The 23,982-nt window shown below is 39.5% G+C and overlaps 1 protein-coding gene across 1 annotated transcript; it reads right to left on the bottom strand.

Moving 5' to 3' along the window:
* Positions 1-2,581: 2,581 nt before the first annotated feature.
* Positions 2,582-23,018, bottom strand: zbtb10 (zinc finger and BTB domain containing 10). Its single transcript, XM_057354020.1, has 4 exons — positions 21,652-23,018; positions 15,491-16,397; positions 6,391-6,566; positions 2,582-5,331 (listed from the first exon to the last, which is right to left on the bottom strand). The coding sequence occupies exons 1-4, from the start codon at positions 22,339-22,341 to the stop codon at positions 5,038-5,040; spliced, it is 2,067 nt and encodes a 688-aa protein (XP_057210003.1). The 5' UTR covers positions 22,342-23,018; the 3' UTR covers positions 2,582-5,037.
* Positions 23,019-23,982: the final 964 nt, after the last annotated feature.

Below are 23,982 nucleotides of genomic sequence, written 5' to 3'. Positions count from 1 at the left end.
TAACTTTTCTGCACTGTTAATGCAAAATAAAGCAATGAAACATGAAATGATACATTCAAATAGGTAAAAAAAATACATTTTAATAAATGCTACAGTTGCCTGTGCCAATTTATAGAATATCATTAAAATCTCAAATCTATCTAATATCTTTTATTGTACAGTTTATTGTAGGCCTACATTATTATATGTGTCTTATGTGTAGTTATATGTATACAGATATGTAAACTATTTAGTGTAATCTGTTGTTTTGTTTAATTACTGTACAGAAATGTCTATTCTGTATATGTTTCTTGTAAATAATCGTCTTGACAAGACTATTTTTTTATTTAAACCAACAAATCAAATTATTTGAAATGCCATGCAATACTCCAAAGGTGTAAAGTATACGTAAAAGAGTATTTGTAAAGAGTATTCAAGTACATTTTTCAAGTATCAAGTGTTTTCTTTTACTTCATTACATTATATATATTACACTTTTTACTCAACTACATTTGATATCTAGATACATAAAAAATGACTTTCTTACTTTTACTCAAGGAAGGTTTTTTAAGTAAAAATACCTGAGAAATAATTACATGTATTTACCAAATGTAGTTGAGTAAAAAGCTTGAGGCTATGCTTTATAATAGGAAGGTACATTTTTTCCCAAGTAAAAACACTGATAAAGTACAGATACTTGATCCTTGACAGTATTCTCTAAAAAAACTCCAATGCTAAACTCATTCTTCATTCAGACCACGATAAACATACTCTTTACTAGTGTCAAACAAATTTCTACTCAAAATATAACAGAGCTTGGTATTACTAGAACGATCATAACCAAACACGAAGAAATGTATTAATTTGTATTCGTTTTAGCTAGTTTTTAAGGCATCATGAATCCCCTTAGTAGCGCTCGGCCCCCTTCTTGACCGGTTGAGAGTGATAAAGACGTATACGGGAATACAGACACTAGATGGCAGTAGAGCGTATGATAATTGGATTTGGATTTGGATTCAATTTATTGTCATTGCACATGTACAAGTACAAGGCAACGAAATGTGACCTCTGCATTTAACCCATCCAGAGAGTAGTGAACACACGTACCCCCGGAGCAGTGGGCAGCTATCACTGCAGCGCCCGGGGAGCAAGTAGGGATAAGGTGCCTTGCTCAAGGGCACCTCAGTTGTTACCCGCCGGCCCTGGGAATCGAACCGGCAACCTTCTGGTCATGAGTCCGACTCTCTAACCATTAGGCCACAACTGCCCCAGAATGAACAGCGCTGTCAGAGAAGCATTTCTATAGGCTAATTATACGTTTGTAAACATTCGGGATGCGCGCGCATCTTGAGCTGTGTCTCGTTTCGTAAGGCTGCATCCTTGTGAAATCCTCAATTTAGAATTAAATGAGACGTCCTTGTAGGACATACTGGCAGAAAAGGAAACAGGAAGTACCACGTTGCTATGTCAACACGTTAAACTCGCACGCCTGTCAAATTAATTAAAATGATTTCTACATGATTTAAGTGGTAAAAAGTTGGTTACTTTCTACCCTAAACAATGCCAAAAGAGTTAAACAAATATACATTTTTCCCTTACTGTTTTAAAACGTTTAAAAATCACTAAACACTTGTAACCCTATTTACTACATATTCCTGCTAAGATTTAAAAAAGTGACACAAATTGTAAACTGTTAACATTTAAACACTGTTAACATTGAATGTGCAGCTGTGGCCGTTTATTCAAATAACAGACGTTGTCGTTGGCCGCCGCAAAGAATTGTGGGTAATCTCTAGCAACGAAGGATACACCTCATGTGTCCTCCGAATTCTCGTGAAAGTAGGTCGCATTAGAAGGGTGCATGCCGAGGGTCCTATCTGCTTTTATGAAACGAGACAGCCTCGGTGACGTAGCAGACTTCAAATGAGACCTCCGGAGGACGCAGCCTTCCGAAACAAGACACAACTTGTGTTGCAGAAAACCCCGGAAGAGATAGCCATTATAACGACTAGAGAATTACACGGATACGGTATACAAAATAGTTAGACTAAGAAAGATGATAGAAAATCTTACCGGAAATAAAAAAAAAAACACACAGATCCGGATGATTTCGTCAGTCCAGACTGTTCGTTTAATGACTTGTTTAGCTTAAAATGGCATATTCAACGACGGTATTCTATAGGAAAATACCATAATTTTTGGTATTCCTATTCTGGCATTCAACAACACAAAAACATGTTTTTGAAGAAATTGTCTCCTCCGTTTCACTCATTGCTGCTTTGTTTCCACTGTTTTTCTGCAACCAGTATGCGCGCGCAACTGGCAGTGACGTAACCGTGTCGTCGACTCCAAATTGGTCTATAGGGAACTATGGCCTGGCTGCAACAGTAGGCAATGTACGTGGATTCTTGCTAGTTTGGAGCTTTAGTTTTATTCTCACCCACGGAGTCGATATCGTTCAACAAGTTTGTTTAACAAGGCTAGATGACGTAATTTAAAACAAATCGCAACAGAACAGCAAATATACACAGGGACGTTCAAACCGTTGTCGGTCAAAGCTAATAAACTCTTGGCAGTCGACTTTTGTAATAAGACAGTAAAACAGAGGGAAATATCAAAGTTTTATTTTAAAATTTATAATAGAGAAACAGTAGTACAATTGAAAGAGAAGGAAAACGTATTCATTTAAAACCTTGAAAAACAAAAAGAATCACCTGATTTGATTTGTGTTTGAGGTGAGCCCGCGGCCCTGTTTGCATCACTGTAAGAGAGTTGAAAAATACATCTTTGAAACAGCTTTTACAAAATACAGCTGGAGAAAAACCTTCATCTGTAGTGTTTTTTTTTTCTTTTTGTATGTTATGTTTGTTTGACAACATACAGCATAAAATCTAGAAAGTTCATCGTCGTGCGTCTAACAGATACACAGGCAAACAGGAAAACTGAGCTGACGTGATTGGTGATCGAGCACGTGGTCAGTGAGAACAGTGAAAGCCAGGCCAAGCTTTTAAATCTGCAGCAGTGTGCCATCACATTAAATAGCTATATATATATATATATATTTCATAAACTTTCATATATATATATATACACGTATATAATATCCCTCCCACAGTGATCTGAAGGTAAGTAATACAAACAGGATCTTCTATACAGTTTTTAAAATACACTTTCATCTCGAATAAAGGGAAAGATAGACGATTTCTGTATCAGTATAGCACTTCAATATATTCACTGCATATGAACACAAACTCCTGCTCCTAGGAATTACCCCACAAACATGTTTTTTTTATAAAATATGTGCTTAAAATGAAATAGAAAAAAAACACAAGGAACGAACAAAAACAGAACCTCAAAAAAAAAAGAAAAAAAAGAAGGACGAATAAAACAATATATGCATCTATGGTAAAGTGGATGATTGGTTTTTAGAATAAAGACACTTAAATCCGACGACATACACAAGCTAGGATCAACGCTAAATATTTAACCTGGTTTTCTTACATTAATCTTTTAACAATTAAACAATGATTTTGGTAGGACAAATAGAAATTAACAGTCTTGATTGCATTTCGGAGTCAATACATATATAACATTAAATAATGAAATGTCGAAATAAAAAATAAACGGAATAAAACAACAGATTAACGTTATTTCCATCCAGACCGGCTTTGGGGAAATAAGAAATAACTCAACGCAGAGCAGTAAGTGCCTGTCTATGCCTTTTCATAGACCTTCCACTCTACGCTAGCACAAGCAAAGTGTTTTTCACTCAGCAGACAAGAGACAAATCAAAATCATTATGAATGTTATGGGACAGGGGGACCAAAATGAACAACTTTCCTCTCGAAACGTTACACGGGTCATTCAAGTGATTACAAGTATGCTCAGTACCACTAACCAACTCCGAAGGGTCAAGGACATCAGGTCGTTCCATCTATACAAGCACTGCCAGTAGTTTTAACAAGAATGGTATGTACGTGTGTGAATGTGCATTTAATAGAAAAGACTTTAAAAACGGACAAAAAGCATACCTGATAGGCTCCTTAGCAGAACAGTGTAAAATACAAAGCTGATTAGTATAACTGAGTTGAGTAGGCTTTACGATTATTAACATCATATACAGCTTGTAGGTCCAGTATTTAAAAATAAGAATAGTAAAAAAAAAAGCGTTACAGCACCAAACGTTTCCATCATTTGGCAAAATTCAAGCTTTAAGTGAATGTCAAAATGCTTTATAAAGTGTTACTGTGATGCTGTGATTCAAATAAAGCTAGCAATAATATATTCCCCTTATATTTTAACATTTTGTCTTTTTCGATTTTTTTCATATTTCTCTGCTTTACGCTCTCTCAGCATGTTCAGTAGTTTGTGTCCTGCAAAACCTTGGTGTGCATTCTGCTTGGCACGATCTAACAGCCCGTATAACTTAAATCATAAATATGGCTGTGGTCAATTAGTCACAAAACAGATTTTTGGTTCCAAGATCTGTGCAGGGAAAAGGAAAATATATATATTTCATGACAACATATATAACTAGAAAGGAAACAACAAATCTTCCTGTAGGCGGAATTTCTATAATGCTCCTACTTTGTCTCTATGCGCCTTTGAGCAATATACGATCAAATCTGTCAGGAAGCTCAGTTATAAACTGAAACAAAAAAAAGCAGACATACAAAAACAATCTAATTCTATCATTTCATAAGACCATGATATCTTTCTTCATAAATTAAATAATTAATATTTCTTTTAATATGATTGGCCTATTAAAACTCGAAAAATGCTGTACACCCTCGTCCCCTACAAAAGAAACAAATACATCACAGAAAAACCTGATTTTTAGTTATATATCATTATACCTCTTGCTCTGACAGGCACTAGGCCCAGACACATAAAACAATCTTTAAATATTGGAGTCCCTCTCTAACAAAGCTATAGAACTCTTTGACATAACTTCACGTGCAACAAAGAGGTTTGATAGCACTTTGGAATTGTTGATTGTATCCCAGCTATTTTTTTCTTTGCATTTTGATTTGTTTTAATAAACAGGTTACGTTTAAGTCAGTCCTGCTCAGGGGTGCCACCCGCGTCACCCGTGCAGTTGGATTGGTCAATCTCGTTTGGCTCCACCCCTTCTGCCTCCATGTCCTCGTCTCCCACCTCTTCGAAGTCCTCGTCGCGGGAGAACTCCAGGTCCTGCATGCCTTCGAGACCCTCCTGCGAGCTCTGGTGGGAGTCGGCGCAGTCCACGCACACGCCGTAGCGTCGAGAGCCGTGCCGTATGCCCACGCTGGCCGCCAGCATGAAGATCTTCTTGCACACCATGCACTTGTATTTCTTATCCTTTTTGTGCACCTGTAAACAAGATATCACCAGTGGTATGTGAGTAAAACATATTGTGCATCCCAACCTGCAGGACATTAGCGGATGGTATGAGGGGTGGGCTAGTACTAGGCTGGCTTGACTCATATATGTATTCCCATTGGGCAGATATATAATTATAGTCCATTGCATGCATAATCTTTACATTTTTTCTGCAATTAAATTCACATATCATAATTTAATAGATAATACAAATAAGAAGTATTTAATTTAATTGTCAGCTGGATATTTTTGGTGCCCAAGGAAAATCTTTACTAGTATAAAGATTGGGGAAACCTTTAAGATTTCCAGGGGGAAATGTTAAGATTTTCTGCATAATAGCATTTTCACAACATTTAAACACTCAACTAAATGTGAAAAAAATGAATATTGTTGTTTATATTGCAATTGTATTATTAGGGGTGGAACCACCTTTACATACTTGAAACTGGGGTTCACGATTACGATTGAGTCAAGATGTAAAACTGTAACTAAAATTCAAGTAACAGATTTATTTAAAAAAACAAAAATAAATTTCAAGAAATATGCAAATAAAAACTGAATAGATCTGTCACTGACAAATAAAACGAAATATTTGAACACAAAGTTAAAATTAAGAAAGCTAAACCCTATGAGAGAATGTCTTAAAGCAGTGAATTAAAACACAATAAAAATATATAAATAAACTTTAACTAAGAAAATAAAATACATCTAATAATTATAAAATAATATGTTTTCATAATTATAAATGAATACCAAGTGAAAATAAATGTATTTTATTGTTTTAAACATTTTAAAATCCTTACACTTTTAGGTAGCATTTGTTGTAATGATAAGAGTTATTCGATTTATTAGACACAAATTATTATCACATTCAGAAACAAAACTCGGGTAAATAACTTAAATATATTACACTTGCTTAACAAGTATTATTGCTGCTAATGTTATAAAAAATTTCTATCTACAATTTTTTTTTGTTCTGCTGATTTTGGTCTGAAAAGTGATATTTACTGTCGAGACTGGCTCATATGACACTGGATGTTTGGGTCTTACCAGGGAATGTCTCTTGACATGCTCTCTGCGTGTGAACAGCTTCCCGCAGATGTCGCAGCTGAAGGAGCGAACGCCCGAGTGGATGATCAGGTGTCTCTTTAGTGTTCGTCGGTGCTTGGCAATGTAGCTACAGTGGGGACATTTCAGCTTATTTATGGCGTTTTCAGATGCTTCGCCTGAAAGAATCCACACGAACACAAACAATCAGATTCACAGCAGTTCCGCAGATGTAAACAATTCGGCTCGAGTTGTGTTAAGGCGGCACTATCTGCTCTAACTGGCAGTTCTGTAACATGTGATTTGTAAAGAGTGGCTCTATGTGGCTGATAGACACGAAGGAGAAAAACAATGTGTGTGCGTGCAGGTGTGTGTATCCCTCTCCAAGGAACAACTAAATGGGAAAGTGTCTCAGTTGCAATGGAGACCTCAAACTGGAGCCATAACCATATTAGTTTAATGCAATTTCAGCGCTGATAAACAAGCTGTGTATGAAGCAGAACTCCTGTTGCCGTTCCACCACTCAAAAACCAACACGCAGAAATGCCCCAAACAGCCCGGACCTTTATTTAGGGCTGAAATACTCTCGAAAAGATTCACTCCAGTTCCCCCGGGAGTGACTCCTCATGACAATTACACCAGAGCTGTCTGTAGCATGTGAGACAGGGGTTGGGGGGCTTTGTTTGAGCCGGTAAGGGCTAAACAAAAGGGTCGTCAAGCAGGTTGCCAAGAGAAGACGAGAGCCAGATCACCTGGAAATTCGATAGAGGCTTTAAACACCACCTTGCGCTTTGTTTGCGTCGTCAGCCTCAAAATTAAAGTCCAATCTGTTGCTATGGGCTCGTCGGGTACTAAAAAACAGTTAACGATTAACCTAGTTTCTCATTGGCCGGAGTCATGAGACTGTTCAGGATCGTGCAAATGTGTAACAAAGACGTTTCTGCGGCTCTTACGGCAGGCTGGATGAGACCTGCTGGGCCAGCTCTGTGAGCTCACACAATGGGCGGCCGGTGGTGAATGGGCTCAGGGTTTTAGCCGACTCCGCCCTTTACGGCCTGAAAGAGACTGGACGCAAACAGAAAACACTTAAAGCTAATGCAGGACTGATTTAGCTTGAAATGTGCCGGGACATGACTCATGGCGTGATGCAAGTGTGCAGTGCATTCTCAAGTGTTGTCACACGGGGGCGCTACATCAGTCATTAGCTTAAAGCTATAAAATGTTCAAGTTGGTCATTTATGCAAGTTAAAAGCTAGATACTTACCGGTTCAATGACACATAAATCTCGAATGGGAATAAAAGGTTTTGCGATCGTTAAAGTAACACAAAACCACGTGCTTGCAATGCATTGGTGTATCCAACTGATGTACCTTCACATTTGTGGGGGGGGGTTTGCATTCTTGTAAACTCTGAGAGTAACAAACCAAGGACTCGAAAACCTTGCAGTGCATTACACACAGTGTATAACTATAAACTTTGTTAAACGCCGATCTGCTTATCTGATCTGCGTAAGGCAGCGACTGTAAATGTGTCTGTATGGGTGTGTGAAAGAGATATGATGTGTAAATAAATGGGTGAAGCCCTAACAGTGGATCGTCTTACACACTGGATTAGCAGGCAGGCAGGCCAAAGCCGTTAGATCCCATTGTAAGTACCTCAGCAGTGGGTCCGCTCTGCCTGGGTCAATATTTGGAATTGCACAGATAGTTGGGCTGCATTAGCAGGATTAGGGCGGGACGGCCCCTGGCAGCACAGCACACCTCAAAAGAGAGAATCAGGGGTAGTGTGTGCCTGTTTGTTTTGAGAGAGAACAGACAGACTTCTCCGCCTGAGAATGTGTTTTACCCAATAGCATCTGGACAAATATTTTGAAGTTGGACTTATAAAAAGTTGATAGAAATTGGTCGGTCCACACTGAAAGTGAATGCTGTGCAATAGGGGTGGGAATCGTTTGGTCGCTCACGATCCGATTGAGAATCGATTCTAAGGGTTATGATTTGATTCAGAATCGATTCTTGATGTATTAATTAGCAGTAGGGATGCACCGATATGTTTATTTTGGCTGATAACGATAACCGCTAATTCTTTAACACTGGAAGCCGATAACCGATTTATTGGCCGATATACAGCATCTAAATATTAATATAAAATTCCCTAAGACTGAAACAAAATCAAAACGTGGACGACTGCTTTTGTTTGAAAAAAAATTAACTGCAGAAACAAGGCAACCATTAGTTCTTTCTTCCCCTGAAAATCATGTAAAAAGCCTACTTTACACTAGTTAATGATTCTTTAACCTGCACACTTTTCTGGTGTATATATTTTTTTAATAAACAAATTATAGATGTTCTTCCAGAGCAACCCAGAAAAATGTTGTTAATAGCCACGTGTCTAACAGGTCTCCAGACAGAAAGCATTCAGTAAGCAATCTGATTTAAACAATATGCTTTTGTTCCTATAATATACACATTCATTAATATCTACATACTGTACCTACATCAGCAATGTTTTGTAGTAAGTGAATTCAGTAAGTGAATGATCATGACAGAAAGACAGTACTGTACTGTATTTTAACTGTGAGAAGCGTGCAGCTGAAGAAGTTTAACCAGAGGAAATTATTTAGGATTTATCGGCTAAAATATATCGGCCTAAATTTTATTATCGGCCGATAGGATAACATTAAAAATGACTATTTATCGGCCGATACCGATATGGCCGATAATTTATCGTGCATCCCTAATTAGCAGATTTAAAGGGGTCATATGACACGGCTAAAACGAATATTATTGTTTGTTTTAGATGTAATGCAATGTGTATACACCATTTAAGGTTAAAAAACGCTGTATTTTCCACATACCGAGCATGTTTGTATCTCCTCTTTGCCCCGCCTCTCTGAAACGCGCGGATCTTTTACAAAGCTCATCGCTCTGAAAAGCGAGGTGTGCTATGATTGGCCAGTAAACCAGTGCGTTGTGATTGGTCGAACACTGTAAGCGTGTGACGGAAATGTAACGCCTCTTACCATATTTGGAACATCAGGTTCCAGAGCAATTGTACTGACAGGTACACTCACCTTACTTGCGTATACGTAGATTTGTGGGGGTGTGGTTACACGAGGCGTTTCAGGCAGGTCTGGGTGAGCATTCGCTTTTAGATAGAATGCATCTTTTGTTCCAACACTTTAATTTTTGCAATTTTACGTGTCTAATACATGCATGGGCAACTTATAACACACCAAAAACAAACAGAAAAACACGTATTCACGCCATATGACCCCTTTAATAGCGATTAATCGATTCCAAAATATATGTTTGTGTTTATATAATACATTTAAATATAATTGACATTATATATACGAATCGAAATATTTATTGCTCATATTTCTTAAATATATACATGTATGTTTGTGTATTTATATACACGTATAAATATACATGTCACATACACATACAGTATTATATAAGCAAACATTTCTTCTGGAATCAATTAATCGCGATTAATCAATTTGCGAGCACTAGTAGTTTCATGTGGTTTCAACGTGAATGAATCAACTAATTTTATTTTACAACTGACTAAACACAATGAAACTAAGTTCACAATGTGAACAGAGATGCGTTACATTAGTGAATTAGTCCACTTTCAGAACGACTCACAAAATGTCCTGCTGCATGCAAAAACCCCAACGTATGTTCGCACACCACGGCTGGTTAATACACTGTGTGAAAAGACCAGATCTTTTGTCGTGACTTACAATTTGAATATGTAGAGCGATTCGGTTTAACTTATAACTTTTGCTCTACACCAAAACTATAAAGCACAAAAAAGAGTGAAAGACAAAAGTGGGCTGTCAACATGGATGCAAACCCACACTCGTATGTAAGCATATTTGTTGGGGGGGGAGTATTTGTATTTGTATTCGAGTAAAATTCAAAATAGGTGTAAAAATCCAGTTTTTTTGCGTTACACTTCTAATTTACGTTATAGTGTACGTAAACAGAGCGAACATGAGAGCACCTGACTGCAGACGTCAATAAAGAAGCGTAAAGGAATAATCTCCCGATCAAACTCCGCTTCCCGAAAGTTATAAACTGCCTCCGGAACCCAGTTAAGGTACAAAAATCTATTCAACAAAAATAGTGATGCACGCAGTGAAGTCTTTTTTCACTCAGCCGAGCCTTCTCTGTTGCTGTGTGGAGCAGCCTGTGTCAGTCACCTCTTTTACCCCCCACCCCCCCCCGACTCCTGAATGTCACTCGCTCACTCACTCATGCGGGCATGCACTGCGAAAACGCAGCTTTTTGATATAAAGTTTTTCTTGTTCCCGAATACAAATATTTTAAGTATTTCAAGTATCAAGTATTTGTTCGAAATAAGTATTAGTAAAAAACACGCTATTTGTGCCTTTCCGAATACCTTATTCGGGTTCGGCTCCACCCCTAATATGTACACACGTGTAGTCAAACAAACCCCTGCACGCATGCCCTGCAGGTGTGAGCCATCAGCTTGGCACATTAAAGTGCCCTCAGGAATATGAGCTAAGTGCATTTGAGAGCGTTAAGGAAGCCTGAGGGTAGAATGCTTCCCTCCCTTTACTGTATTATCCTGCATTAGAGGAGCCGAAGACGGCGACAGAAAGCCTTCTCTCTGAACCACGTCATTTAAGACATAATACCACTCATCTCTGCCTAATGGGGGCAGAGAGTCTGGAGCGTGACAGCTCGGTGGGCTGGAGACTACGCAGATTTCAGTGGTATGAGGCGGCGGGAGGGTTGACTCCCTTAATAAGGGTAGGAAGAAAATGGACCGGCCGCTCTAATTAAAAAGAGAAGATGGTCTTGTGGCCCTGAGCTACACGGGGCCCAGAGAAAAGTGATTGTGATGCGAGACGGTTGCTGGCTGCTTTCCATAGATGAAGTTTGAGGCGTGTGTCTGTATGTATGTATAAGAATGAGGAGAAAATGAAAAATAAATGAGCGAAAAGAATTTAAAAGATTAGTATTCCAATTCGCTGTATTTACCCCGTTACACTATTACATTATTAAAATTACAGAATGCAATATGTAAAGCAGTCAGGCTGGGCGGTATGAAAGTGTTGTGACAGAATAAAATGGATTTTGCTATTCTGTATATAATGTGGTTTGTAAATAATTGGACGTGGTTAACTCACGAGACTGAGTGTGACAGTTTGCTGATGTTGGGTTTATGGTTAAGATATTATAATTCACAAATCTTACTTAATATAATGGTCTGACTTATAACTTCGCAGTAAATATCCTACATACAAAATTTATATCCGTTTTTTTAGGAATGGCAACATTAATACAACGTTCCAATTAATGTCCAACAGACAATTATTTTACATCAATTTTACGCATCACTAATATAATATATATGGCAAGGGCGTCGATTTGGGTAGGGACGTGTCCAGGGAACAACAAATTGTCCTTACCAATAATTTTATATATAATAATATATACAAATACAAATAATTAATATACATTTATATATAACCTCTGATGTCCGTCTGTGTCTTGTGGTTTTTACTTATTACTTATTTTATTTAACATTCATTTATCCAGAAATCATTTAATTGAACTTAAACATCTTTTACAACTGCATTCTGTAAAAATAGCGCAATTTGTTGTACACAAATGGTTAAAGGGGTCATATGGCGCGAATGTGTTTTTCTGTGTCTTTGGTGTGTTATAAATTGCCCATGCATGTATTAGACACGTACAATTGCAAAAATTAAAGTGTGGGAACAAAAGATGCGTTCTATCTAAAAGCGAATGCTCACCCAGACCTGCCTGAAACGCCTCGTGTAACCACACCCCCACAAATCCACGTCAGTTCGTGGTATGATTTGACTAAGACCGCCCAAATGTATACATAAGTAAGGTGGGTGTACCTGTCAGTACAATTCCTATATGGTAAGAGATGTTACATTTCCGTCACACACTTGTAGTATTCGACCAATCACTACACACTGATTAACTGGCCAATCATAGCACACCTCGCTTTTCAGAGCGATGAGCTTTGTAAAAGATCCGCACGTTTCAGAGAGGCGGGGCAAAGAGGAGATACAAACATGCATGGTATGTGGAAAATACAGCGTTTTTGAACCTTAAATGGTGTATACACATTACATTACATCTAAAACAAACAATAATATTTGTTTTAGCCGTGTCATATGACCCCTTTAAAGTCTCGTTCTCTGCAATGAGTCCCGCCTCCATAACTCACGTCGCTTTATGATTAGCTTTGCCTTGTCTCGCTAACTTGTGTCGTAGGCTGCAGCTGATTTGGTTGTAAAAAACGCCAAAGCAAAGCTCAGTCAACAAGACGCGATGAGCATGATTATGCAGGCTACTTGTAAGAAAATATTCTTACCAACTGTTTATTTACAAAAATACGGGACATGTTGCATCACATATCGATTCAGGGACAGTGTTTTTCTCAATGCATGACAATCCCCTATCTACAGTATAGTTTCTCAGTGTGTGTTTAAAATGAGAGCTTTGAATTGTTCAGATACCATGAACCACCAATTATGTCATTTTATCAGGTGGCCCAGGTGGAGAGACAGGGTCACAGGTGATAAGGCTTACAAAACATGATTATGTTATTTGTTGTTCATTCATTATATTAAGGTTGCACTGTTATAGAAGTTTAGTAAGCACCCAGTCATACATACAGAGGTTTTAACAATGTAGGCATAAATATTTCAGTATTTATATAAAAAGTAGTTTTTAGCCAGACTGTAGATGCAGTTGAACATACAGTAGTTAATACTGAGTGGCTAATTGTATATTCTGGTGTATTTCTAAGGAAACTGATCCTGCTGTAGTCAGCAATAGACAGTGTAGCAATGAGAGTGACAACAATGAAAAACAGTGTAGAAAACTATTTTAAATAAAACTATTTGAAGTATTGTTTAAATATTATATTGTTTAAATAAGTCAAGTAAATGGCGGTAAACTTAAGGGACAGTGCGGCTCTGCAGACCAATTTTATGTCCCCATCAATGTCAAAATCAAAAATTTTCTGGTAGACTTCCTCAAAGAATCAATAACTGTTGAGTAGTTCAATTTAATACAATTATTATACAAGATAAAATATCAATATAAATTAATATTAATATAAATTTAATATAAAATAAGTTAGCCAGTACTACTAGCCACAACTAGCCAGACCGATAACCAACCACGGACGAAAGTTAACTTGTGGCCAGGCTTGTGCGTCCGATAAAACCGCCTATAGAATTTTTTACTTTATATTTTGACATTTTCACAGTTAGTACTGCCAATATACGTGTATTTTGTAATAATACCATATTATATTATATTTATTTCATACTATTTATCTTATTGCCTGTGCTTTATCTCCCTATATTTACTGTAAAGCTGCTTTGATACGATGCAAAATAAATTTAAATTGAACTGACAAAGAAACAGAGAGACATATAAACACACAGATCAAAAGGAGCCACAAACAAATACCAAGTAGGAGCAGGAGCTTAATATTCAAATAAGTGTGATATGGTTTGGGTTTCTATTTATGTAACTATAAAGTGTTTTATATATCGCTACCGTGAAATAAAATTGCACCGAAAAACAGGTTTTGCTCATACCGCCCATCCCTATAAGGCAGTATTCGGTTGTTTAGTCTGAAGTCACGCACCACCATATATGGAAAGTCATATACTGTTTCCGGGTCCAAACGCTCAATAAGATGCTATAGGCAAACAACAAAAACTGCTAATATACGAGCTGTAAAACTATCGGAAAACCACAATCCTAACCTTTATCTTCCTAAAGAAATCCCACATGGCCAGTCAGTGATTCATTTTTCATCATTTATTCAAATATTGATGTCGGAGATTCCGTAAGCATGGAAACTGTAGTGTATACTGTGAGTTAATAAATGCTCTGCTTAAATATACGATGCGAGTAAACGGTGCACATTAACAGCTGTTTAAGCTGTAGCCCCGCTTGAAATGCATAGATGCTTGGACCCGGAAACGGTATTCCTGACGTCACCACTTAAAGGTGCAGTTTGTAACAATTTTGCAGTAAAATATCCAAAAACCACTAGGCTAGTGTTATATATTTTGTTCAGCTGAGTACTTACAATATCTCAAATGTTTACTACTTGTAAATCGTGGGCAAATCAGCATTCTAAACAGTGACACAGGGATGTGCAGTCGCCTGTCAATGGCGTCATATCCGCGTTACCCTTTGTTACCGCCTTTTCTGACGTAGAACCGCATTACAACAGTGTCGTGGACAAATGCAGAAGTGGTGTCTAGCATGCCACTAGCTTGTTTCGAGCAGTCACTTATTTATGGACCACAATTATTCGCAACATTTATAAAACTTTACCTCATCCACTAACATGATTTCTCATTCCCTTCTGATTGATGGCCATCAGCGGTTGAGTTGAAGACAACAGATCCCATCATTCCACGCTCCTTCACAGCGTCATCAAGCTACGCCATTGTTGCTGTTTTGATTGTTGTTCTGAACTGTAGCTTTAACAACCGAATACTATATCTCACCATTCCAGTGTAACTATATTCAAATACTTTTTTAATGTACATATGGAAGTTTGGAGCCCAATGTATGCATAATTTGCATGTATTCTGCATTTCAAATTCCTTTCTCATCTAGTCTTGGTAGTACGATATCGTGCTATTTTGAACACGGCACGACCTCATTCTCAAGGCTGCGTATTCTGATAAACAACGATTAAAGCATTACTAACCAACAGCTTTGAGAAAACACATTCTGTTCTTTGTGTGTGTCTGTGTGGGTGAGAGGTGTCAAAGACACTATTGTCATACATCTTAAGAAGATTTCGTCAACTAGGCATGAAGTAGTATGACAGAATGACAAACTAAAAATAGGGTGGCGACATCATTTTAATAACCTAACCACCACAACCTGCTAAAGTATTTTCTTGTGCACCGGTTGGGTTAGTTACCTTCATGAGATTTGAATCTAATGATTTGAATTGGATCTGGTTTCAAGAGCACCCCCCAGGGTGTCCGTGCAGACACCCTGTTGTGTTTGAAAAGTACAGAAAGGCATTATGGGTAACATACCGGCGTTCTCCGAGATGTAAGAGTAGTCCTCTCTGGTGTAGGAAGCAGAAGGCTGGATGAACATGCCCTCATCAAAACCCTCTTCCGGCTCAGGTGGGATGTTGTAGACGAACCGTCTGGCCGTCTGTTTTTTTCTCCTCCCGCTGCCCGGTTCAGGACGGACCTCTCTCTTGACGGCAGGCCCGGTGCCTGGATCCGACTTGTTCCAGACGAACACTGGCCCCGGGCCCTGTGGCTCCATCTCTGTGGACTCTGAAGAGTTTTCTCCACCCCAGCCACAGCACTCGCCTCCTGACACCTCCACATCGCTCGGTTCGTCCTTCACCTGTCCGCTGGCCTTGATGGACAACTTGGACAGGATGCTGGTGGCCCAAAAGTTGCTGGGCTTCTTGTTGGCACCATGGCAGTCTTTGGCCACCGTCCGCCGCTTGTTGTAGTCCACCACCACAGAGTCCGGCGCTTCCCGCTTGATGCTAATGTTGAGGGCGTCTTTGATGAAGGCGCGACAGGACTGGACCACCTCAGTCATCTGGAGGTAACTCGCCACGGACATCACCTCGATGGCGTTCTGGCTGGTGAGCAAGAGGTTCCCGGAGTACAGGAAGTCGAGGATGACGGAGAAACCCTGCACGGCCGCCACGTCCAGGTGCGTGATCGTCGTTTGGTCGCAGCTCTCGCTTTTCGTCAGGCAGTAAAGGGTCTTGAAGTAGCGGCTCCCGGCCACCAGGATGTTCTTGTGCGCCCTGAACACCTGGTCGCTCACCACGATGTTGACGTCACACAGGATGCCGCTCTTGCGCTGTTTGTCCAGCTCTTGCAGCAGTTGGTAGCAGTAGGAGTTCTCATTGGGCTTGTTCCTGTAGTCCTCCACCTCCAGGCTTTCTGTGTCCTCTGGCCTCTCCATCTCCTGGTGGATTCACAACAAACAAAAATGACAAACGACATCAGTCTACAGTGTAAACACAAGGTAAAAGACAGGTGTATGGTGACAACTCCAAAAGGAGAACTGGTTTAACAGGCTCCAAAGCTGCAATATTGTGGGAACTATAGCACCGATACCCCCCACCCTCACAGGCCTTTTCCTACTTAATGCTCTTTAAGAGAAGTAATACTTGGCTACTGTCCGATCCCACCATCAACCCGTGATCATCTGCTCTCACAATAAAAAAAAAGATCTAGCCGGTACGTACCAATGGGAGTGAACGTACTATATATTTCAGGATTGCAAAGCAGATGTCCTAATCCATGCAGAAATGTATACCGCCCTGCATTTTTCTCCTCCTACCACACAGCTGCATTTTTTTTTGCTGGAGTAATTCAGATTAAATCTATTTCTCAGGGCGGAGGCCTTCCCAGCCCCCCTCCTCCACACGGCTGGGCTTGTCCTGGTAGATGGGGTTATTACTGTAGCCTGATCCGGCCACGGAGAGAGAGAGAGAGGAGAGAGAGAGAGAGAGAGAGAGAGAGAGAGAGAGAGAGAGAGAGAGAGAGAGAGAGAGAGAGAGAGAGAGAGAGAGAGAGAGAGAGAATACAATGCCAGTCCTTTGCTTCAGGGCTATTGTTCAGTACTGTTACACTGAAGCTTTGTAAAGAAAGTACTTACAACTTTTTTACTACTGAATTCTGTGACAGATTTACAAAAACATTCTTCTACTGTATATGAGGGACATTTATGTAATGAATTTCCTTGCTGCTTTTTAAATAAAGTTATACATATTGGTGCTTAAATTTAAACTTGACAAGTCACGTCAATGACACCAAATGGCATTGGTTAATGCATGTCTCCAAATACAATGCAACAATTTTGAATACTAAGAAATGAGATAAGAAAAAACATTTTTTCACTCTCAGTCTCATGTTGTTCAAAACCTGCATATTCTATGGAACACAGAGGAAGATATTTTGAGAAAATGGTTTTGTGGCTATACAATGGAAGTCAATGGGGATCGATGTTGGTTGGTTACCAACATTCTTCAAAGTATCTTCTTACGTGTTATGCAGAAGAAAGAAAGTATTTTTTATACGGGGGGGGGGGGGGCGTAACCCTTTAAGAGCTACAGCAAAAAAGATCGTCAAATTAAAATTTAGACTGATTGCTCCATATAAAGCTGTCATATGACTTTATACACTTTGAGGGGGAGTAAAAAATGACGGAATTGTAAATTTTGGGTGATCTTTTTAAAGAATATAATAAATAGCACAAATGTTGTGTTCTGTCTCGAGGAGAACAGGTTTGAAGAATGTGGATGAGATGGAGGAGAGGGGGTGTTAGACGAGAATGACTGTCCGTTTGTGGTGTTACAATGTCCCCACTATTGTTCCCTCGTGTCTTTCCAGAGAAAGCCTGACTGTGTGCCAAGCCACGCTACGGAGAGAGGACAGATGAGGTGGCAGCCAGTCGACTGTCAGGACATACTAAAGTAACCAACCTCTTTTTCTTTATCTTTCTTTCGTTCTCTCATTTAAGCTCACATGCAGCTCATCCTCTCTCCAGATGTGCCACGTGAAAACGTTAGTGCTAGAGAACAGATGCTTTTTAAAGATTTCTCTTTTTAAAGCATTAAAGGTCCAGTGTGTAATTTTTTGGAGGATCTATTGACAGAAATGCAATACAATATACATAACTATGTCTTCAGAAGTGTATAAAGACCTTACATAATGTGTTATGTTTTTATTTTCTTAGAATGAGCTATTTCTATCTACATACACCGCGGGTCCCCTTGCATGGAATTCACCATGTTGTTTCTACAGAAGACCTAAACGGACAAACTGCTCTACAGAGCACAATTCGTGAATACGTTATCTCCTTCGGCAAAGAAGTGAAAATGTGACGACATCTTAGTTTTGTGTCAGCCGCCGTAGTGCTTCGAAAAGGGGGGGGGGCGTTGGTTGCAATTCACAACCTCACCACTAGATGCACCTAAATTTCACATACTAAACCTTTAAAATGACCATTTTACAATGGCTTTTCTACATTTCTAAAAAGGATTGCTATTATGTACAGTTTTGCTATAGTGTGTCAATGTGTGTTTTTACAACTGTAAAACAAAAGGAAAACACTGTACTTTTACAATGCCAATATTGTGATTTCATAGGGTAGATGCAAAACTAAAATATAAAGCCATTTTAAAGGGATAGTCATACAGGTTTGGAATGACATGGGGGTGAATAAATGATGAAAGAATGTTCCTTTTTGGGTGAACTATCACTTTAACCTAAATACTTACCAAATAAAAGAATGTGTTCATTAGCATGTACGTTTTTGCTGTGGTATCAAAACTAGCATCATGAATTGTGATAATACTAGTGTCAACTACTTATTTGATACTGTGACAGCCCTCTTTGATATCGTGAGATAACCGAGACGTTCACTTTTCTTAATCGGAAAAACAGGGGGAAAACGTATCATTCAGAAAGAGAGACATCAAAGAAAATAGGAAGCAAGATCTTTTCTGATAAAAACCTGTCGTATATGAAACTCGCTGTGGTTTCTCTCTCTGGTTTCCTACCCCAGACTTTCATTCTGATGTGAAACAGGAACATTATACAACCACCACCAAAACCATTGCCCTTGTGCTACAGTTAAACAGACAGCGCATCTAAAAACTCTTCAGGCGATGAGTCGCCAACACCCATCATCCTATTGTATACTTCCAACAGGTCCTATTCACAACAATAGCTCCCCAAAACTTAAACACATAGCCTTCAGCAAAACATAGGCAGGGCCTCTATCACCTACCAGCGGTGTGCTGCGAGTACACTACACGACTGGCACGTAATGGGGGACATTGTGCCTCAGACAACAGGGGCGTTGGTTTTGTTTTCCTTGTACATAGTCTTCCTGAGCCATCCCGGCCCCTGGGGCCAGCGCCTGGTCCCCTCATCCAGATGCATGAACAATGCAACAGTGTGCTTGACCCAAGGTGTGGGAGGGGAATGCCAGGATCTGGGCCTCCCAACAAAGACAAGGGCTCATCGATACAAAATTCCATGGAATTCTCTCCCCCCCATTCCACGACCAGCACCAACAAGACAACAACCCCCCCATTACACACATATTTCACAAGTGGCAGACAGTGCAGGGGCGGAGATCGGAGAGTCTTCATTGCAGCTCACTCGCAAAGGCAAGAGGGGGTGAATACTTGAAGGGCGAAGTCCAGGCTCTTAAGAGTGAGGCAACCCAGATACTCTTCTCTGTGGTTAATTGAATTATGGCCACTGAGAAACTGGATGGATAGGGAACAGTAAAGAAATGTATCGTCCCACTATGACGGACGGTAGCCTCACAGAAAAACATAATAGATCACAATTATGAAACTGGCTATTGGAGGATGTGGCCTATAAAAACAGTCAGTCTTTACCCAGACATGCCCATGTTTGACCAATTGCCCTACTTTGGGTTGACAGATACTATTCTTTCACGATCTCGTGATCTTTGTGCCTCTTTGCCTTAGACACGAATAGAAAGGGTAAATGACAAACATACATTATAAATAAAGCTAGAAATGTACATATCTCAAACTCTTTACTTTGCATATACATAGTATGTGAAAAAACAAAGTTAAAATTTACTGACAGAGGTCATTTGAAAGGGAACTAACAGGGTTCAGAGCTGCTGTAGTGTCTTAAAGAGACAGTTCACTCAAAAATAAAAATGTCTTCATTTATTCACCCTCGTTTTATTCAAAACCTGTATATGACCCATTCTTCTGTGCAACACAAAAGACGATTTTAAGAAATGTGTCATTGGTTTTGCCTAATAGAGACCAACATTTTTTTAAATCTTCTTTTATGTTCTGAAGGAATAATATAATCAAACAGGTTTGGAATGACAGGAAGGTCAATAAATGAGGAGGAATGTTGATTTTTGGGTGAACTATCCCTTTTAACCCTGTTCGTTGCTAAGGAGGCTGTGATTATCTCCTCCTCCTGTCCTTCCTAATTACTGGGGGAATAAATTGAGTTAGTGGAGCCCTTTCTGTCACCCTGATTAGAGTGACTGCACACTGCCATACCGCAAAACCTTATGGGACCAGTAATACTGTGCCTTCTGTGTGCCTATTGATATTTTACAAAATATGTGGTTATGTGACTTTTATAAGGAATAAAAAGTAACGTTTATACCGTCTTTCAATCAATGGCGACTATCAAAACAAAATACCTTGAATGGAGACAAGACCGCTGCAAATACACTGTTTAAGAGATCTAGTGAACAACACAGGTTAAAAATTCACTGTTATGCAACTTGAAGTTTACAAAATATCCAAAGATCGTAGGTTCTTTCATAGTAGCAAAACAGAACGTGATACATGTATTCAAACCTTATCTCTGTCCATTGCACATTTCGGGCATGGCTGTCATTACAGAAAACATAATTTACTTCAGACACACACTATCTATGGATCTTGGGGAGTCACCTAACACAATGCCTCTAATTTAGGTGCCCTAAAGGGGAGGGCGAGTTGTGCCAGAGGTCACTTTTTACAGCAAGGCAGCAAAGGGAGGGGGTTGGGAAGGGGTGCGGTTCCCCAAAGGTAGTTGGGTCAAGCCCTTGCAATTGTGTGACCTCTGTGACAATCGAGTTAGTTACTATGACAACCAGGGTTGATAATTACAGCGTTACTGTGTTACACTAACACATTGAGGCATTCGGACAACATTCTGAACGATAAAACCACTAGTCTCAACAAAATATCAAATCACGTGTCACATTTTTTACTAAAGAGTACATTATGATATAAATTCAGGCTTAATATTACTTAACATCTCATCTTTAAAAAGACAACAGCTTGCATATCTAATATGATTTATTGACAGAATGTATTGTTTTTATAAACTGTAAATTATTCATCACTATAAAGTAAAACTGATTTCGCTTTAAAACCGCCAAATAAAGAGCTTTTCAACTAACGTTATTCTCACCAACTGACAGCGCTAAACAAGTTAGCCCACACATGCTAACCTGCTACCGCCGACCTGGCTGTCTACAGCTAGCAGACCTGTTAGCTCCCTAAACAGCTTTTAAAATTCCATTCGTGCCCCTAAGGTGGAGAAAAACATCCCCTTTCGTTAGGATAAAATCAAAATAACCCACCCCAGCTCGGCTCCATGGTCGATCAAACTGTTCCCGTCAAATGAATCGCTGTGTAACGTAACTTTACCTGTTTGGTCGGGTCATTCCTGCCGTGCTCCGAGGACAGGTGATGTCTCAGCAGCAAGGCCCGTTTATAATTCCGACTGCCTTTTACCAACTCGTCGTTGTTGTTAGTGGCGATTTTATGGCACCAGGAGCAAGACATCAGTCCCGTCTCCTGGCAAAATTTGAGCCAGGGAAACTCTTGCAACCAGGAGTATTGGAAGAGCGAGTGTTTCTGCAGCAGAGTCTGAGGTCTCATCTCGACCAGGGGCTTTCTAGCGCTCGTGTCCTCCGCCTCTCCACGCCTGCCGTCCTCCGCTTTCGCGCTCTCGTCCTCCCGTTTCACACTGTTGCCGGTCGCCCACCCACAGCCACCGTTGGATTGCTCCGTTTGAACCATTACGTTGTTTAAAGCGCTTTTGTCATGATCTTTCTCCGCTGTCCAACTGCCCCCTTCCGGGTCCTCGTCCTCCTCTGCCTCCGGCTCCGTGCTGTCGCTCACGGACCCCCCACCGTCTACTTTGCCCAGCGATGGTCCTTTCGCCCCCAAATCCCTTTCCTCTTCTTGGTCCGGTCTGTTCCCGTTCAAATGTCGGTCTTGACAGGCCGGGGCCTCACAGCTGTTCCCGTTGCTGCCTCCGACAGCACTCGCGCCGGTGGCGGCTAATCCACCTCCTCGGAAAGCCAGCGACCTGCGGTTTCGCTCTCCGGACATTTTCTTAAAATAAATTACAATCTATACTTTCTTCACGACAAAAATCCTAATCGGCTAAATCCGATTACACCAAAAGTCCTCCGCTCTTTTAAATAAAGTATTCCGCATGAAATGACCTGTTTTTTTCCGCTCTGGCCTCCTGGTAAGAGTATGTAGGTTATGCGGAAATAAATAGGGGTTTTAAAGGCATAATGAATTTCAGGGTTCCGTCTGCGTCCGCGCAGGCCCTGCAGAGGTCGAATGGCAACGACTTCCCCCACAATGCATCTCGGTCAGAGCGAGGGGGGCTGTGGGAGGGGGGTGCTCGTGTTAAAGGAAGATGGGGGTGACGCCGAACAGCCAGGGGTCTTTTGTGTCGATGACTGCACCCATTTTCCGCATGCTTTTTCATCTATAGAGCTACACGTCTAGAAGCAATAAGTCCTTGTATTCCTTTCATGCCCTCCCCTGTGCGTGTCAGTGGAGTTGACGTTAAATACGTCGCTACATGTTTGTCGCGCGAGTCGTGATGATCTGGACAGGTGGGAAGGCTTTCGCGACGAGTGTATTTTGCAGGTGGTGAAAGAGATGGATCCACAGGCTGTTCGATATAATTTTGCATCAACATATTTAAAACTATTTGTATTAAATATAACATATCTAAAATCTTTTTTTTAAAGTAAAAAAGTGAACCCAGTTATAATCCTTGATTTTTTTTTCACAATATGCAAAAATAAGAATTTAGGGGGTTACGTTTTTTAGTATTTTTAATTTTTTTATTACTATAGTATTAATGATTGGTTATCGTAATCACTTTACGTTATAATTAATTAGTTTGCCTCCAGAGGTTTCTAGGGCGTTGTCTTCTCGTTATAGATACATTTGTTTACATTTCTAAATAAATCCTCAATATTTTATTAGAATGACCACAAACACGGTTTTTATTTATTCTTTATTTTATCGTTTGTTTGTTTTCCTCAATATTTCCAAATAACAGGACTGTTTTAAAAGCCAAAAGAATATACTTGAAATATTTAAAAACATATATGAATACTTTACTGTGTGATTATAAAATACTGTCACCCAGTGGGTGGCGTAATTTCCTACAGTACAGTACCTGTGATTTAAGGCAGTAATAAACAGCATTCCTCTGCGGGTGTCTTGTTTCACTGTAAATTGGGTAGGCTACTTTAAAACCACCCCGTGAACCTCATGGACCCACCCTTATTTCAAACAACGTCTCTAGTAATAATTATCTATATCGTGGCAAATTCACAACTCTTTATTTATACTTGATCCAACCCTTAACATTTACTTATTTTTTTAGTGTATGTAGTTTGGTGTTTCTGTCATATTATAAAAATATTTTTAACTTAAATAAAACAATTAAGTAAATTCAGATGGTACCACATGAAGCATGTTTTAGGTTAGCTTACAAAAACATTTTATTAGTGTGTTTTACTTCATAAATACGAAACAAAACGATTAGTTCTACTCAAAAGGGTACTCACTACACACAACGCAAATAAACGGATTATTTCTAAATGTAATTTCTAATATTTTTAATTTAATTATTGTTATTAATAATCACCATTTTTATTTTAGGTCATTTATTATTCCTGTATTTATCGTTTGATTTTGACTAATAAACTGCATGTTTTG

The sequence above is a fragment of the Triplophysa rosa genome, linkage group LG16 (genome assembly GCF_024868665.1).
Source record: "Triplophysa rosa linkage group LG16, Trosa_1v2, whole genome shotgun sequence".
NCBI lineage: Eukaryota > Metazoa > Chordata > Actinopteri > Cypriniformes > Nemacheilidae > Triplophysa > Triplophysa rosa.
The sequence above is the reverse complement of the archived record's forward strand: the minus strand, read 5'-3'. Positions and strand labels throughout refer to the sequence as shown.